This window comes from Notamacropus eugenii, chromosome 4 (genome assembly GCF_028372415.1).
Source record: "Notamacropus eugenii isolate mMacEug1 chromosome 4, mMacEug1.pri_v2, whole genome shotgun sequence".
In the NCBI taxonomy this organism is placed as follows: Eukaryota; Metazoa; Chordata; class Mammalia; order Diprotodontia; family Macropodidae; genus Notamacropus; species Notamacropus eugenii.
The window spans coordinates 76,306,391-76,322,490 of NC_092875.1; the positions used below are offsets into that span (position 1 = coordinate 76,306,391).

Below are 16,100 nucleotides of genomic sequence, written 5' to 3' on the forward strand. Positions count from 1 at the left end.
AAAGGGAGTGTGTTTTAATAATACAAGAAACAATTAACTCTGTGAGGAAGCTTCACCTCTAAGAGATCATCTCTCACATTCTCATATAGGATTAACCTTATTTAACCTAGAGACCCTTGGGATTTCTCTTTCATGTTTACTTTTTGGGCTTCTCTTGTGTCTTGTGTATGAATGTCAAGTTTTCTATTCAACTCTGTTCTTTTCATCAGGAACTCTTGAAAGTCCTTTATTTCATTAATTTTTTTCTCTCCTAAAGAATCATACTCACTTTTGCTGAGTAGGTGATACTTGGTTGTAATCCTAACTCCTTTGCCCTCTGAATATCACATTCCAAGACCTTCAATCCATTAAGGTAGAAGTTACTAAATCTTGCGCTATCCTGACTGTCACTCTACAATACTTGAATTGTTTCTTTCTGGCTGCTTAGACTATTTTCTCCTTGACCTGGGAGCTCTGGAATTTGGCTATGATATTCCTGGGAGTTTTCATTTTGAAATCTCTTTCAGGAGGTAATTGGTGCATTCTATCTATTTCTATTTTACCTCTGAATCTGAGGTATCAGGGCAGTACTCCTCAATAATTTCTTGAAATATGATGTCTGTGTTCTTTCTGTGGTCATAGTTTTCTAGTAATGCAAAAATTCTTAAACTTTCTTTTTTTAATCTATATTTCAAATTATTTTTGCTTCTGATGAAATATTTCACACTTTCTGCCATTTTTTTCATTCTTTTTGACTTTGTTTTATTGTTTCTTGATGTCTCGTGAAGCCATTAGCATGTCCAATTCTAATTTTTAAAGAATTATTTTCATTATGAACTTTTGAACCTCTTTTTCCATTTGGCCAGTTCTGCTTTTTAAGTAGTATTTTTTCTTGAGTGAATTTTTGTAATACATCTTCATTTGGCCTATTCTGCTTTTTAAGAAATTGAAATGAATGTTTGTGCCTCTTTTAACATTAAGTCAATTCTGTTTTTAAAGTGTTGTTTTCTTCAATATTTTTGTGCCTCTTTTATTAAGCTGTTAATTCTCTTTTCATAATTTTCTTGCCTCACCCTTGTTTATTTTTCCTCTGCACTCTTATCTTTTTCTTTAATGCTTCCTACAATTCTTGCTAGGTTTGTGTCCAATTAGTACTTTTCTTTGAGGCTTTGATTGCAGCTTTGGGGCTTTATTATCTTCTTCTGAGTTTGTGACTTAGTCTTCTCTACCACTGTGGTAGCTTTTTATGATCAAGTTCTTTTTTTGTTGTTTGTTTCTTCATTTTCCAGACTATTTCCTCAATTTAAATTTTATGTTAAAAGTGGGCTCTGCTCCCCTAGAATAGGGCAGATACTGTGCCAAGCATCAAGATTTCTTGTGCTGCTGTTTTCAGAACTAGCTCTAGGGATCTACAAGTTTTTAGTGCTTCCAAAGTGGGGTGATACAGGGAGAGGTGTGGTTAATGCTCTCCTTGTCTGTGCTCTGATTTTTACACAGGAAGGGCCCCTTCTCCCCTGCAGTTACAAGCATTAGGAACCCTCTTTGCCCTGGAACTGTCATCAGGGCTCCTACTCCCATATGACTGACCACAAGTGTCCCTCTCTGCTCTGGAATTGCAACCTAGAAATGAGTGTTGCCAATAGACTTGCTAATCAGTGCCAGCTGTACCCAATGCCAGCCCCTGTAGTCTCCTTCTGACCAGTTGGGTGACATCCCCCCACACATCTCTTACTGTCTTGGGACCTGAGAACTCTCAAAGCTGCTGTTGCTGTAGCTGCTATTGTAGCCACCTATGTGTGACCTGTCCTGTGGACCTCATGTGCTTTCCTAGGCTAGAAAAATGTCTCGCTCTGACTTTTTGTTGGCTCTGCCCCTCCAAAATTTGACTTGAGGTATTATTTTATAATTGTTTGGAGGTGAATGTTGAGGGAGTTCAGCTGAACTGCTGCCTCTAATCCACTATCTTGGCTCTGCCTTCAAGAATATTTTTCTGTGCTCCCACATGCCAGAATTCTTGATCACTTCAGAGGAAAGGAAGATAATAAAATCTTATATACACACACTGTGTGCCAGGCATTGTACCAAGTGCTTTTATATAATATTTCATTTGATCATCACAACAACCCTGTCAGATGGATGTTGTTATTATCCTCATGTTTATAGCTGAGGAAACTGAGACTGAGAGAGATTAAGTGATTTGTCCAGAGTAATACATGTAGTAAGTGCCTGAGGCTGAATTTGAACTTAGGTCTTCCTGACTCCAGGCCCAGCACTCTATCCACTGTGCCACCTAGTTGCCTAGTTCAGGATTACTATTGATGTATTAGGTCAAGTGCAGGATTATAGAACCATTTAGTTTCCTCCTTCTCAGTTATTCTGTTTGGCCTTCATTGTCCATTTGCTGTAAAACTTAAGTGTAGAAAACATTTTTATCATCAGAATTATAACTAGGGAAAGGGCATAGACACTTTCTCCTTAGGTCCAAAGCATTTCAGAAACATCAGCGTTTAAAAAATAGTTAGTTAAGAAAAATGAGTAAAAATAAAATGCTACCAGATGGCACACATTCTGTTAAATTCTTCCCCCATTTGAAGAATGCTCACCATTTGAGGATAATTTTCAGGCCACATGTTCAGGCTCAAAAATTTCTACTTAAGGGTCTTCTGGTGTCCATCTTTCTTAGAATAATGAGTGTTTCTGATCATAAGCTTCTATCATCATGTCATTCCCTATACTTTAGTACTAAACCTAATCTTACTGTCTTAATCTGCAACATGACCTTAATCTGTAACATGACTTCCAATTTCTCTACACTTCAGTCCATGACCCCTGCTCTGGCTTCACTTTCTTGTTTTCCTCCCCTCATATTCAGTTAACCAGTTCGCCTCGACACTACTCTCTACTTTGTCCTTTTTCCCTTGTCCTATAATCACTCATATCTTTCCAAATCTTATTCCTATATTACTCTCTCCATTCCTACTCAAATGTTGCTCAAAGGCAATTCTTTTACTCTTCCCTGATTGATTCTCTATTTTTACATACTTCTATATGTACATACGTGTCTTCTCCAACTAGACGATAAACACCTCAAGACAGGAACTATTTCACTTTTATATTTGTATTTCTAGAATCTAGCACAGAACTAGAACAGAAGATGCTTCTGTTCTAGAAGGTGCTTAATAAATGCTTACTGATTGAGTGATTGATTGGGACAAGTAAATGATCATAGTGACAACATAACCAACTTTCACAATCATTACAAAAAAGAGTACCATAGTCTACCTGCCAAGACAAACTCTAGAACTGTATGAATACAATGACAATACTCTTTTCATACAAATAAAGTCCAATCTAAACAATTGGAGAAATATTAATTGCTCATGGGTAGACAGAGCCAATATAATAAGAATGACAATTCGATGTAAATTAATGTACTCATTCAGTGTCATACCAATCAAATGACCAACAAATTATATTATAGAGCTAGAAAAATAATAACAGGTTGTTGTTGTATTTGTCCTTTGTTTTTGAAGAAGATTATGACATCAAGATGATGACATGACTTTGCAGTTGACTTTGATTAGAGTGAGGGAGGGCTAAGCAAGGTCACCAACCTCACTTTCTTCTCCTGAGCCATCTGGATCTGGTGGCCTGATATTCATCTGGAGATGGCCCAGAATGCAATGTGAGACCCTGACCCTTTCAGGCTGAAGTCCTGAATACACCCATTCCATGAATTGCCTTCTTTAAGTAGTTGCTCAAGGAGTGGCAACTTTAATCAAAAAAAAAAATCAAACTGGAAAGAGAAGACCTTCAGGGTTCCTGAGTAAAAGAGAAACAATTACTATTTAGTATTTAAATCCACTCTGTGCTAGGTGGGTGGGGAAGTGTTGTACTGTCTATGAGCTCCAGAGGCAATTGGGTTTGAGGCTTAATCTTTTGACCTAGAGATGTTGCCACTAAACCCAGAGGAAAAAATGCAGCTTTTGCAGTGCAATGAAGAAGGAGGAGGAGGAGAAGAGAGAGAAGGAGGAAGGGGAGGAGGAGGAGTGGGAGGAGGAGCTGCTACTCTCTCATAGGTTGTGTTTGTCCTTCATTCTTGAAGAGGACCATGACATCAAGATGATGACATCACTTGACTTTGATTTGAGTGAGAGAGGGCTGTGCAAGGTCACCAGCCTCACTTTCTTCTCCTGAGCCATCTGTGTCCAGCAGCCTGATATTCATGAGGATGACTGGAGATGGCCCAGGATGCAATGGGAAACCCTGGCCCTTTCAGGCTAAGGCTTTATCACATTCTCACTTTGAGTGAGATACACCCATTCAATGAATAGAATTCTTCAAGTAGTTACTCAAGGGGTGGTCTCTTTAATAAAAAAAAAAATCAAACTGACAGGAAAACTTCAGGGTTCCTGGGTAAAACAGAAGCGATTAATATTTAGTATTGACCAATGAATTATATTATAGAGCTGGAAAAAATGCTAACAAAATTTATCTGGAAGAATAAAAGGTCAAGAATATTAAGGGAATCAATGAAAAAAAATGTGAAGGAAGGTGATTTAGCGATACCAGATCTCAAAGTGTTGTACAAGTAGGAATCATCAAAACAATCTGGTACTGAATAAGAAATGAGTGGTGGATCAGTGGAGTAGATTAAATATGTAATATATAATAGTGAATAACCATAGTAATCAAGTGTTTGATAAACCCAAAGATGCAAGCTTTGGGGACAAGAACTCATTATTTGACAAAAATGCTAGAAAAACTGGAAAACTGTTTGGCAGAAATCAGGAATAGACCAATATCTCATACCACAAAACAAGATAAATCAAAATTGTTACATGAGTTAGACATAAAGGGCGATATCAGAAGCAAATTAGGGTAGCATGAAATCATTTACCTAAGAGATAGAGAGCATTACAAAATACAAAATGGATAATTTTTGTTACATTAAATTTAAAAAGGTTTGCACAAATAAAATCAATGCAGCCAAGATTAGAAGGAAATCAAAAAACTGGGGAAAGGAAGGAATTTTACAGCAAGTTCCTCTGATAAAGGTCTCATTTCTCAAATATATAGAGAGCAGAGTCATATTTATAAGAAAGTCTTTCCCCAGTTGATAAACAGCCAAAGAATATGAATAGACAGTTTTCAGATGAAGAAGTCAAAGCTATGTGTAGTCATCTAAAAATGCTGTAAATCACTATTGATTAGAGAATGTAAATTAAAACAACCCTGAGGTATCACCTCACACCTATCAGATTGGCTAATAGGAAAGAAAAGAAAAATGACAAATGTTGAAGCAAATGTGGAAAAACTGGAACAATAATGCAATGTTGGTAGAGTTGTGAACTGATCTAACCATTCTGGAGAGCAAATGGGAAAATTTCTGCATACCCTGAACCAGCACTAGCACTACTTGGTCTGTATACCAAAGAGATTTTTTTAAAAAGAAAAGGACCTATGGATACAAAAATACTTAGAGCAACTCTTTTTGTGGTGGCAAAAAAAATTGCAAATTGAAGAGATGTCCATCAGGAGGGGAATGGCTGAACAATTTGCTCAGTGTTCATTGCAATGGAATACTATTGTGCTTTGAGAAATGATGAGAAGAAATAACCTGTAAAGACATGAATTGATGCAAAGTGAAGTGAGTAGAACCAGGAGAAACAAATATACATCACCACAATATTGTATAATAATCAACTATGAATGACTTAACTATTCTTAACAATACAATGATCTAAGATAATTCTGAAGGACACATGATAAAAAATGTTATCCACCTCCAGAGAAAGAACTGATGAAGCCTGAAAGCAGATCAAAGCATACTTTCTTTTAGCTTTATTTTTCTTGGGGATTCTTTTGGTCTGTTTTCTTTCACAATTGGACTAAAATGGAAATATGTTTTGCATGACTGTATATGCATAACCTCTATCAAATTGCTTGCCTGTTCAATAAGGATAGAGAAAGGGGAGTGAGGGAGAGAATTTGGAACTCAAAAGTTTTAGAAAGCAAATGTTAAAAAAATTTTACATATAATTGCTAAAAACAAAATACTTAGAAAAAGAAAAATATGATAACATAACATAAAGAATGAATCACAGAGGGTTTATGTGGTCATTGCTCCATTAAAGTGATAGGGGGAGCATGGCATAGTGAAGAGAATACTGGGTTTAGAGACAAGAAAGGCTCAGATATAACTGTGTGACCAAAACACCTCTTTCTGCCAAAGGAAACAACCTGGGATTTATCTATGAAGTCAGAGATGAACTTTGTCTGGGAAAGGAGCTTCCCATACTAATGAAATCATAATATCCCAAGATGAAATCATGTTATTAAATGCCTGTTATTAAATACTTTATTTGTATAAAGCACAGAATGAAATTAGAAACAGGAATAATAAAGTGTGTCTTCTAAAGATATTATATTTGAAGCCTCACAGATACCATAAGGATGTAGGGGACGAAAAATGAATTCTCTGTTGTCTCTAAAGTACACCTTGAATGGACCAGACTGGGATCTTTCTGTTAATACCAAGCAAATTCTCCCAAAGGCTCATGTCTTCATCTATCCCTGTACATCCTGCACACATATATCCTTCACACATGCTTCACCATACCTTAATAAATAATAATTGTAGTTGCTTTAAGGTTTGCAGAGTACTTAACAAATACGGTTTCATTTTATCAATCTTCCTGACCTAATGTTGGCCAAAACAATTCATCCTCTAATGGTCAAGTGGCTAATGGTGAGTTTTTCCCAATGGAGCCATTTTGGTACTCCCACAATAGACACACAATCTCCCAAGGAGCCCATATTCAAAATTTAAAAAAAAAAAAAAAACTTACTTGGACCTCATGATCTTTCTTCTGCGTATTTGTTATTCCACACCCTGATGAAGGATGAGAAAAGGACTCTGGTGGAAGAAGCAGGCAATAAGAAACCAAAAATTAGAAATCAATCAAAATCTATTATACACTGCTAAGGGGAGCTATCTCATTCACCCCATCCCAGGTCCCCACATGTCAAGTAGTAAAAGAGTTCAAACCAATATTTGTTGTTATTAAAAGGTTAAAAACCTACTTTGCTGACCAAGTGGGCCAGGAACTATGCACAAACTTGGTTCAATGCTTATAAGACTTTATCAAGAGATTTTTTGAAACACACCATATGAAATAAGCCATATGCCAACACCCACAATGAATCTAAGATCTCCTTGATGTGGGTAGTCCTTTCAACAATGGAAATAAACTTTCAATTCCTGGCCATGCTGTATGATTCTCATCTGTGTCCTCTCATAAACTTACTATAGAGGCTCCATCCAATAACTTATTAAACTTCCTCATGTTCTCTTCACATAGTGTGGATATCAGTGTCCTTCACTACTGCTTTGTTACTGGTTCATTGTTTCTTCCATTTACCATATGGAGCCCATACTCAAAAGGTTTTTTTAACTTGATTGGACCCACCAGAGCTCATGCTCCTCTTTCTGCATATTTATTATCCACAGTCAACTCTACACCTGATAAGATATGAGAGAAGAATTCTAGTGGAAGAACCATACAATAAGTAATCAAAAATTAGAAATCAAACAAAACTAGTGATACATAGCTAAGACCAAGCTGTCCCACTCACCCAATCCCATTTCCCATAAGACAAGTAGCAAAAGACTTCATATCAATGATGATGATGGTGGTGGTGGTGGTGGTGATGACAATGATGGAGGAGGAGGAAAAGGAAGAGATGACCAAAAGGACCAAGGACTACACATAAAGTTGGTTCAAGGTTGATAGATTCAAATCAGCTTCTTTTAATGTCATATGGCATCTTGAAAATATTTGTCAAATCAGAATCAATGAAGTGAAATCATCTCACTCTGTTCTAGAAAAAGAAGGCCGAAGAAACACCTCTCTGCGTCTACTGGAAAGCGCTGAAAGAGGAGGGAGGTAGCTGGTCTGAAGATGGCTGCAAACTCCACAATTTCAGTGAAACACACACCAGATGCAACTGCAACCACACGTCTACCTTTGCTGTCCTGATGGCTCTTAACTCACAGGTGTGTATATCATGCCCATTCAAACTAAAGCCTCCCAATAAATTTGCTGGAGGCAGAATCATGGACTCTTAGGAAAAGTCCATGGAGAGTGAGGTCATGCATGGGTTCTTTTCCTCTGTTGCCAGGTAACCCTCAGATAAAACTATTTCTAACAAGTGAAAAATGTCCATGTTTCTTAAGTGAAGGTGATGCCATGGGTTTCCTAAATAATTTATGCCAACCTCAATCATTCCCACTGTGTGTTTAACCAAACTGAATTTCCCAGTCTGCGTATTATTTTCTCCTGTCTTCCTAGATTAAGGATGGCTGATCACTATCCTCTGTGTATTTTGATTCAGTCAACAAGTCTTTATTAAGTACCAGTCTCTATTCTAATTGCTGAAGATACAAGGACAAATATGAAACACTCCCTCCTTTTAAGGAATTTATATTCATTCTACTGGGAGAATGTAAATGTCCTTTCTCTACTTCCTGTAAAAATTATTAAATTACTCCTCTGTCTTCTTTTTTCCAGGCTGAAGCATAAAATTTCAATCACTTTTCTCTAGATCTTATTTTCCAAACATCCCATTTTTTCAGAGGTTTCACCCCAGTTCTCTTTTTCAAACAAAACCAGGCATTCTTAACCTGCTGTAGAGGACAGGTTTTGTGGGTCCATGAACTTGGATGAGGAAAAAAAACACATCATTATTTTCTGCCCTCTAACTAAAATTTAGCATTTCTTTCCATCATGAACGCAGGCAATAAATCACCATTCTGAAAAGGGGTTCATAGACTTCACCAGACTGCCAAAGGGCTTCATGATACACAAAAAAGTTAAGAATCTCTGCTCTAAACTTGTTACAGACATGGCTACTGGCCAGCTCACCTTATTTACTCATTCTTGAGTTCTTCAAGGATCTGACATCAACTATGGAAATCATAAAATCAATCTTAGAACTACATGGAACCTTAGGGATACTTTAGTCCAACCTCCTCATTATACAGGTGAGGAAACTGAGACCTGAGGAGGTTCAGTGACTCAGCCAAATTCATACATGTAGTAAGTATCAGAGGGTGAATTTGAACCCAGATCTTCTGACACTAGATCGAATGCTCTTTTCATCATGCTGCACCAATGAAGATTATAACTCCTTTATACCTTAACGGATAGCTTTTGTTAGTTGCTGTGATGGAAAAGATTCATTACCTAGTTACTAAACATGGGTTGTACTATCTTCCTTTAGTAAGACTAGTACTTAGACAACAGGAAAAAATGGTCTATTGCTGAGTCACTGCAAAGCCTTTCTGACATAACACAGACTTCCAGATATTTCCTGTTGTTGTAGTTGTATCTAGTTAAAACTGTTCTTGGAGCAAACTCTGTTGAACTGGAAGAAGAGTTCAGTAGTTCAAAGCAGGGCCATAGGATCAGTCAGCATTTATGAAGTACTTACTGTGTGCTACTGTTAGAAGTGCTGGAGATACAAAGAAAGGGGGTGAGGGGGAAATTAGTCACTGCTCTCAAAGATGTCACAGTGCAGGGCGTGAAAAGGGTATTTGCTCCTCCATAAAGTCTCACAAGCAAAATGAGCAGAGTAGCCTTGTGGCAGAAATGCCACACTCACACACACACACACACACACACACACACACACCAGGAAGGAAACACACATCAATGTTGGTATCCTAGGTCAAAGTCCCATTTGCCCCACTCTAGTTAAAATTCTGCTAGCAAGGACCTCAAGACTCCAGGATCATATCCTAGAATCATAGAAACTTAGAGTCAAATGAGACCATCTCATTGTAGTCCTACCTACACTTCTGAAAGAATCCCATCAACAACGTTGCCAGGAAATGTTCATCAAACTCTTACTTAAACATCGCTAGTGCAATCTGGATATAGGTTATTCAATCAATCAGTCAATCAAATCCAGATGCATTGATTAAGTCCCAGTCACTGTGCTCCAAATAAAATATCTCTTGCCTTCAGGAACTTTACATTTTAACATATAAAAGACACATACAAAGCATGGGCAATTGGAGGAGGGGGAGGCATTGGCAGGTGCACAAAGTTCTATTTGAGCTGAGTCTTAAAACAAAATAGGGAAATCAAAAAGAAGGAGTGGGATGAAGGCATGAAGTGAGTGGGGAGAGACAGCCAGTGCCAAGGACCAAAGATGAGCCAATCCAAGAACATGTTTGGCTGGAGTGTGGAGTGATGTGTAATAAGGCTAGAAAGAGAGGATGGAGTCAGATTATGAAGAGCATTGACTTCTTATGGTAGGCAGATGTCACTGCTAACGCACTAGGAAAATCACTTAAACAGCCATGTGGAAGACAGATTGAAGTGGAGAAAACTGAGTCAGACAGTCCAGTTAGAAGGCCAATGCAATCATCCAGGCAGATTTTGAGGAATTGAATGACAGCTGGGAGGTGGAGAAAGAAAGGTGGATGTTACCAGTCAGTAAGGTCAAAATGACAGATTTGGGTTGAAAGAGGAGGAGCCAAGGATGACACCAATGTTGTAAACCTAGGGAGCTGGAAGGTGGTTCTCTCAAAAATAATATTGAAACTCAGAAGAGAGGTGAATTTGAAGGAAATATAATGAGTTCTGTTTTGGACATCTTGAGTTTGAGATACCTAAAGGATATCCAATTCAAGAAGCCCCATACATGACTGGGTATGCAGGATTGCGGCTCAGGGGAAACTAGGGCTGGATATACAGATCTGGGAGTCATCTGTATAGATATGACAGGTCACCATGTAATAGTGTAGAGACAGAAGAGAAAGGGATCCAAGACAGGACCTTGGGGGCAACCATGATTAGAGACATGACATGGGTGATGATATGGCAGAGGAGAATGAGAAGCAATAGGCCAACGCACCAGAGGGGAACTAAAAGTAAACACTATCATGACAACTTAGAGAGGGAAGAGTCTATAACAGAGGATGCTCAGCTGTGTCAAATGCTGTAAAAAGGTTAAGAAGGATCAACATTATACAAAGGCCAACAGATTTAGCAACTAAATCACTTTGGAGAAGGCCATCTCATTTGATTCATGAGGTCCAAAGTTAGATTGCAGGGGCTTTAGAAGAGATTGAAAGGAGAATAAGTAAAGAATAACTATAGGCGACTTTTTCAAGGAGTATGACTCAGAAAAGGAGGGATGGTGAGATATGTTAAGGATATTTTTAAGGATGAAGAAAACTTGGGCTATTGCCTCCATCTAGGCAGTTGGACTGGGACCAGAACCAGGTGTAGATGGGAATAGAGATGATAGGGTCAGAAGTATATGAGATTGAATTGACAAGACTTAGTGAGGCTTGGTTATCAAGAGCAAAGGAAAGAGAAGACTCTCTTAGTCATTAAAGGTCTTCAGAGTTCAGATGACTACTTCTCAGTCATGTTGTATTGGAAATTCTCATTTTAAAGATGATGAAACCAAAGCTCAGCAAAGTTAATAACTTGTTGATAGTCATACAGCTCATAAGTGACTAAGCCACAATCCAAATTCAGGCATGCAAGTTGATGGACTTTTCCTTTCCCTTACACCAAAGTCAAGTAAAGCCAACAAGTACTTATTAAGTATTTATTATGAGATGGGCACAATGCCTCTCCAGCTCCAAAACCAAAGAATTTCTCCTTTGTTGGGCCATAGGCGGAGGACAGTGTGCTGACAGTGATCACTTACGTGGGGCTGAGCCTCTCCCTGCTGTGTCTCTTTCTGGCTGCCCTCACCTTCCTCCTGTGCCGAGCCATCCAGGGCACCAGCACCTCCCTTCACCTACAGCTCTCGCTTTGCCTCTTCCTTGCCGATCTCATCTTCCTCACAGGAATTAAACAAACCAAGAATCAGGTATTAATGGCACCCCAAAATATTGGTCCCTGACTGCCCCCATTCCAGATACACATGCCCGGAAATGGGAGCAGCTAGTAGATGTTGGAATTCTTGTTACCTGTGACATTGCAATGTCCCATTCTCTCTTTTATTTTTCCCAATGGCTCTGGACCCTGAGGGAGGGTATTGTGTAAGGGAGATTCTTCAAGGACTTCCTTCCGGGCCCAAAAGCTCTTCTAATGCTATATCCCTGCCCTGCAGCGGCTATGTTCCATTATTGCAGGTTTATTACATTATTTCTACCTGGCCTCTTTCACCTGGATGCTGCTGGAAGGCCTGCATCTCTTTCTAACTGCCCGGAACCTGATGGTTGTCAATTACACCAGAGTAAGCCAATCCATGAAGAAGGTCATGTATCCTCTGGGCTATGGAATTCCAGCTGTGATTGTGGCTATTTCTGCACTGTCAAGAGCACACCTTTATGGATCTCCTTCCCAGTAAGTAGAGCTTATTCATACCTGAGTGCTGCCCCCCAACTGAAGGTGCTAGAACACTATATGGGAAGAGAGGATCAATTGTCTCTGCGTTCCCAGTGCCTAGCACAGTGTCTTGAACATGTAGACTAATTTTGTTGTTGAGTTGTTTTCAGTTGTATCTGATTCTCTGTGACCCCGATTTGAGGGTTTTCTTGGCAAAGATACTGGAGTGGTTTGGCATTTCCTTCTCCAACTCCTCTTACAGATGAGGAAACTGAGGCAAACAGGATGAAGGGACTTGCCCAGAGTCACACAAACAGCAAGTGTCTGAGGCCAGATTTCAACTCAGGAAGATGTCTTCCTGACTCCAGGCCCGGCACTCTATTCCCTGCACCACCTAGCTGCCCATGGAGGTTATTAACAAACACTTATTGAATCAAATAAATCAAATTGAATTGAATTGAATATCAAGCTAGAAGCTTCCTGACTAAACTTTAAAGCAGTTCCTATGGTTGTCTTTGGCCCACAGATCTTTAAACTTTAATAGTAAAATCTGAGGAAAGCTTCAAAGGTAACTGGGTTATAAAACCACCCTATCACACACCTTATCACTACCAATTGTACTTCCATGCGGGTGCGGATGCTTTTAATAGACTGTTCTTATGGAAGAAGCCTCAGATTTTCATGTAGGATCTTATGGGCTACAATTTTAAAAAGTTTTTTTTGAAGCATAAAGTGGTTTGCCTAATTTATCAACAGGAGTAAAGATCAGTATAAAAATGAGAAAGAAATTCTGATCCAGAGGAACAGTTTCTCTGTATATAGACCTGAGCTCAGCAATTTAAGCAACTGAAAAGTCTTCTTAGGGTCCGAATGGTGGAGAGTATGCTATGTTAAGTACAGTAAGTATTGTGGGTAGGATACTGAGAAAGTGCTTAAAGGATCATGAGTAAGGTTGTTTATCACTCACAGGCAAGCAAGAAGGCTGTTCCTCATCCTTCTATCCTAGTGGCAGCACAGGATGTGTACCCTGGATGAGAGTCCAGAACTTTGGGTCTCTTAACTATTATTGCTGGACAGATTCACAGGGACTGAATGGAAGGGGAATCTTAGGGGGAATCAATCAGCAGGTGGTCTAGACTGACTTATTAAGCACAAGAGCATTGTGCTCATTGCTTGCTATTGATTATTACATGACATTTGCTAACTCTATTATGATCAGGAGGGCTTTGTATTCCTTTGCATTCCTTGCCCAAATGTAGGCAATACATTTCACCTACCAAGACAATATTGGGTAGAAACTTTCCAGTACACAGGCAGGTGGTCAAACATAGAATTACTTGTTAGCGAGAACATAGCAGAAGGCCAGTTATCACAAATCTGGGATTTTATATGCATAAACATATGTATATTTTATATGCATAAACATATGTATATGAATATATAAATAAGTGCATATGTATATAATGCATAATGACACATAATAAAAATATATACACACAACTAGAAATAACACCTGTGGCACCCCTCACTCACACAGGAGGTCCTAAAAATAGTAGTCACAACTTCAAGGCAGTCCTCGGGTCCTTATCTGTTCAAAAAGATAGCTCACAAACTCCATCAATCTTTACTTTTTCTCTAGTCAGCCAGAGGACACAATGAAGTCAAAGCAAACACAGTTAATAAAGGAACATTGGAAGAAGATTTAAAATAGCACTTTTGCCCTATAAATAAAGGGCACAGCGTCATACAAATGTATGTGTCATCAGTCTGAAGAGTGATTTGGCATGGGAATCAATCAATAAACCTTTATTAAGCACTTACTTCCTACCAGGCACTGTGGTAAGCACTGAGAGTACAAAAAGAGGCAAAGACAGTCCTTACCCTCAAGGAGCTTATATGCAAACAAATATATACAAAGCAGGCTATATACACAGGATAAATAGGAAATAATTAACAGAACAAAGGTGCTAGAATTGAGAGGGGTTGAGAAAGGCTTCCTACAGAAAATGGGATTTTCCACCAGTAAAGAACATATGCTGAGCAGTGGAAGGAACTGACACCTCCAATGCTACAGGATCCTGGATATCTTTTGGTGATGTTATCAAGTTTCTCTCTCTTGGCGTGCTCTTCTCTGGGTCTGATGACTCTTCTGGGCACATACTGGGCCTGCTCTTTACTGGTTTGGTGGTGCCTACTTGGGCTCAGTGGGCATGGTGTATCTGCTCTATTAGACCCGCTGGTCTCAAGCATGTTGCCCTGTTTGTATCAATGTCTCTCTATCAGATATTGCTCCTTACTATTATCTACTTGACTCTTTCCTTCATGACCAGCCAAGCCATCTGTGCTTACTCTGCTAGGGTATAGTAGCCCTGTTTCCCTTCAAGTTTGGGAAATTTGCTATGACTCAAGACAGTCAAGGGGCAGATGCGAGGAGGTGGAGAATTCCCTGTGCAAGACCCCACAGCGGGCTAAAGTGAAAGGAACACAGCAATCAAAGACGATTTGGATAGCAAAACACTTACTGCTTAAGACTTGCATGGGACGGTATTCCCTGTAACCTGTAAAGCCAAATAACACATAAGAAAGGGAAGGAGATCAGAAAAGAAGGAGAAGGAAACTGTTTCCCTTATGGAAACAGGCTGACAGTTCTTTAATTAAAACTACCACATCTAATTAACAAAAGCCAGGAAGAGTGCCCTTGGTCCAAGATTAGGTCTTTCCCTTTTTACTCTTATGCCTGCGTAATATATCAAAGCCTTCTGTTATTGATAACTAATTTAGAGTTTGGACTTACTTATTCCTGAGATCCTTCTTGCCTCAGTTATAAAAGAATTTGATCCAGAAAAACAATAGAAAAGTAGACCAGGGAGAGATGGTCAGTATTCTCATCAACTTCATCCAAATTCTTCTCTTTGTTATACACAGAAGAATCTTGCAGAGTGGATAGAGAGCTGACCTTGAAGCCAGAAAAATCTAAATTTGAGTCCTGCCTGACACAGACTGACTCTCTGTCCCTAGGCGAGTCATTAAACTTCATGGTGTCCTAAGCAACTCTTGACAAGCATCATTTCACAAGAAGGTTCAATCTGCCATGTGCAAGGGAATGTCCTCACTTGAGACTTCTCTATACCAATGAAATCCTAGGTTCTAAACAGACCCTTGCTCTGTGCACATCTGTGATCACCATCCAGCTTTGCTATAGCATTTTAACCACCATCATCAATCTCCCAGATCCAGGAGCAACATTGCCTAGTGGATGGAATGCTGGACTTTGAGTCAGGAAGACTTGCACTCAAAATCTGTCATTTACCAACCCCATAACTACGGACAAGTTACCTCTCTCTGGCCTCAGGCAACTCCCTAAGACAACAACAATAATTAATTAATAATAGCTATCACTTATGTAACACTTTAAGGTCTGCAAATCACTTTGTATAGATTATCTTATTTGAATCTCACAATAAAAATAACTACCATTTCTAGAACAAATTAAAGTTAGAAAGTTGCTTCACATGTACTATTTCATTTGAGCCCCACAATCGCCCTTTGAGGTGACTGTTAATATCATCCCCATTTTACAGATGCCTAAATGCAAGTTGAGAGGTTAAGTGTGAAGAACTCACATAGTGGTCAGAAGAAGTGATACATGGACACCCTTAAGGTCTCTCTTAGGAACTTTGGAATTGATTGTGTGACATGGGGGACACTGGCACAGGACCATGCAGCACAGCATGCCCACTTCAGAGAAAGTGCTGGGCTCTA

The 16,100-nt window shown here is 39.0% G+C and overlaps 1 protein-coding gene across 3 annotated transcripts in view; it reads left to right on the forward strand.

The window, feature by feature from the left end:
• The window catches only part of LOC140499982 (adhesion G protein-coupled receptor E3-like), a 62,830-nt gene that overhangs the window by 38,559 nt on the left and 8,171 nt on the right, over positions 1-16,100 (forward strand). For all 3 annotated transcript variants that reach the window (XM_072602090.1, XM_072602092.1, XM_072602091.1), the window contains 3 exons: positions 7,868-8,038; positions 11,680-11,877; positions 12,121-12,356. In XM_072602090.1, coding sequence (XP_072458191.1) covers positions 7,868-8,038; positions 11,680-11,877; positions 12,121-12,356 — 605 coding nt within the window. The remainder of the gene's footprint in view (positions 1-7,867; positions 8,039-11,679; positions 11,878-12,120; positions 12,357-16,100) is intronic.